At 50.8% G+C, this 526-nt stretch overlaps 1 protein-coding gene across 1 annotated transcript in view; it reads right to left on the bottom strand.

Annotated features, from left to right (window-relative positions):
- Positions 1-100, bottom strand: part of LOC102758767 (asialoglycoprotein receptor 1-like) — a 2,189-nt gene extending 2,089 nt beyond the window's left edge. Inside the window, exon 1 of the mRNA XM_015568665.1 lies at positions 7-100. Within this exon, the coding sequence (XP_015424151.1) occupies positions 7-100 (94 nt within the window). The remainder of the gene's footprint in view (positions 1-6) is intronic.
- Positions 101-526: the final 426 nt, after the last annotated feature.

The following is a 526-nucleotide window of genomic DNA, read 5'->3' as shown; positions in this document are numbered from 1 at the left end:
TCTCACTCTCCCAGTGTAGACGTTCATGACCTTCTCCAGAGTATAGCAGCCAGGACCGCTTTGGTCCACCCTGATCCTGTCCTTCTCGAATCCTCTTCATATTGCAACCACCAGGAGCTAGAGCCTAACACCCGCAGTGTGGGGGACCCCAGCAGTGCACATGGTAGAGGTGCAGATACACTGACAGCAGAAATCCTTCTAAATATATTAAGAGAGTATTTTAGGAGACACCATTTCTCCTTTCCTCTTACCCTTTCTAGAACCCTGGCTTTTCTTCTCACTCTCCAAGGACTGGAGATCTTCATACTTCATTGACATCCTTGGACCAACTCTGAGGCTGTCAGAGCTGAAATGGAGGCAGGGCCAGTGACCAGGCTGGGGCTGGAGAGAGGAGACAGGGAAGGCTGGGACTAGGTTAGAACTGAAGTCAGGGCTGGAGTTGAGGTAAGAGAAGAAGTTCAGGTTGAGAATGAACCAGGGGTTAGGGATACGAATGAGAATGGGCCTGGGTTTGCAGCAGGGGTTG

This window comes from Myotis davidii, unplaced genomic scaffold (genome assembly GCF_000327345.1).
Source record: "Myotis davidii unplaced genomic scaffold, ASM32734v1 scaffold2305, whole genome shotgun sequence".
Taxonomy (NCBI): domain Eukaryota; kingdom Metazoa; phylum Chordata; class Mammalia; order Chiroptera; family Vespertilionidae; genus Myotis; species Myotis davidii.
The sequence above is the reverse complement of the archived record's forward strand: the minus strand, read 5'-3'. Positions and strand labels throughout refer to the sequence as shown.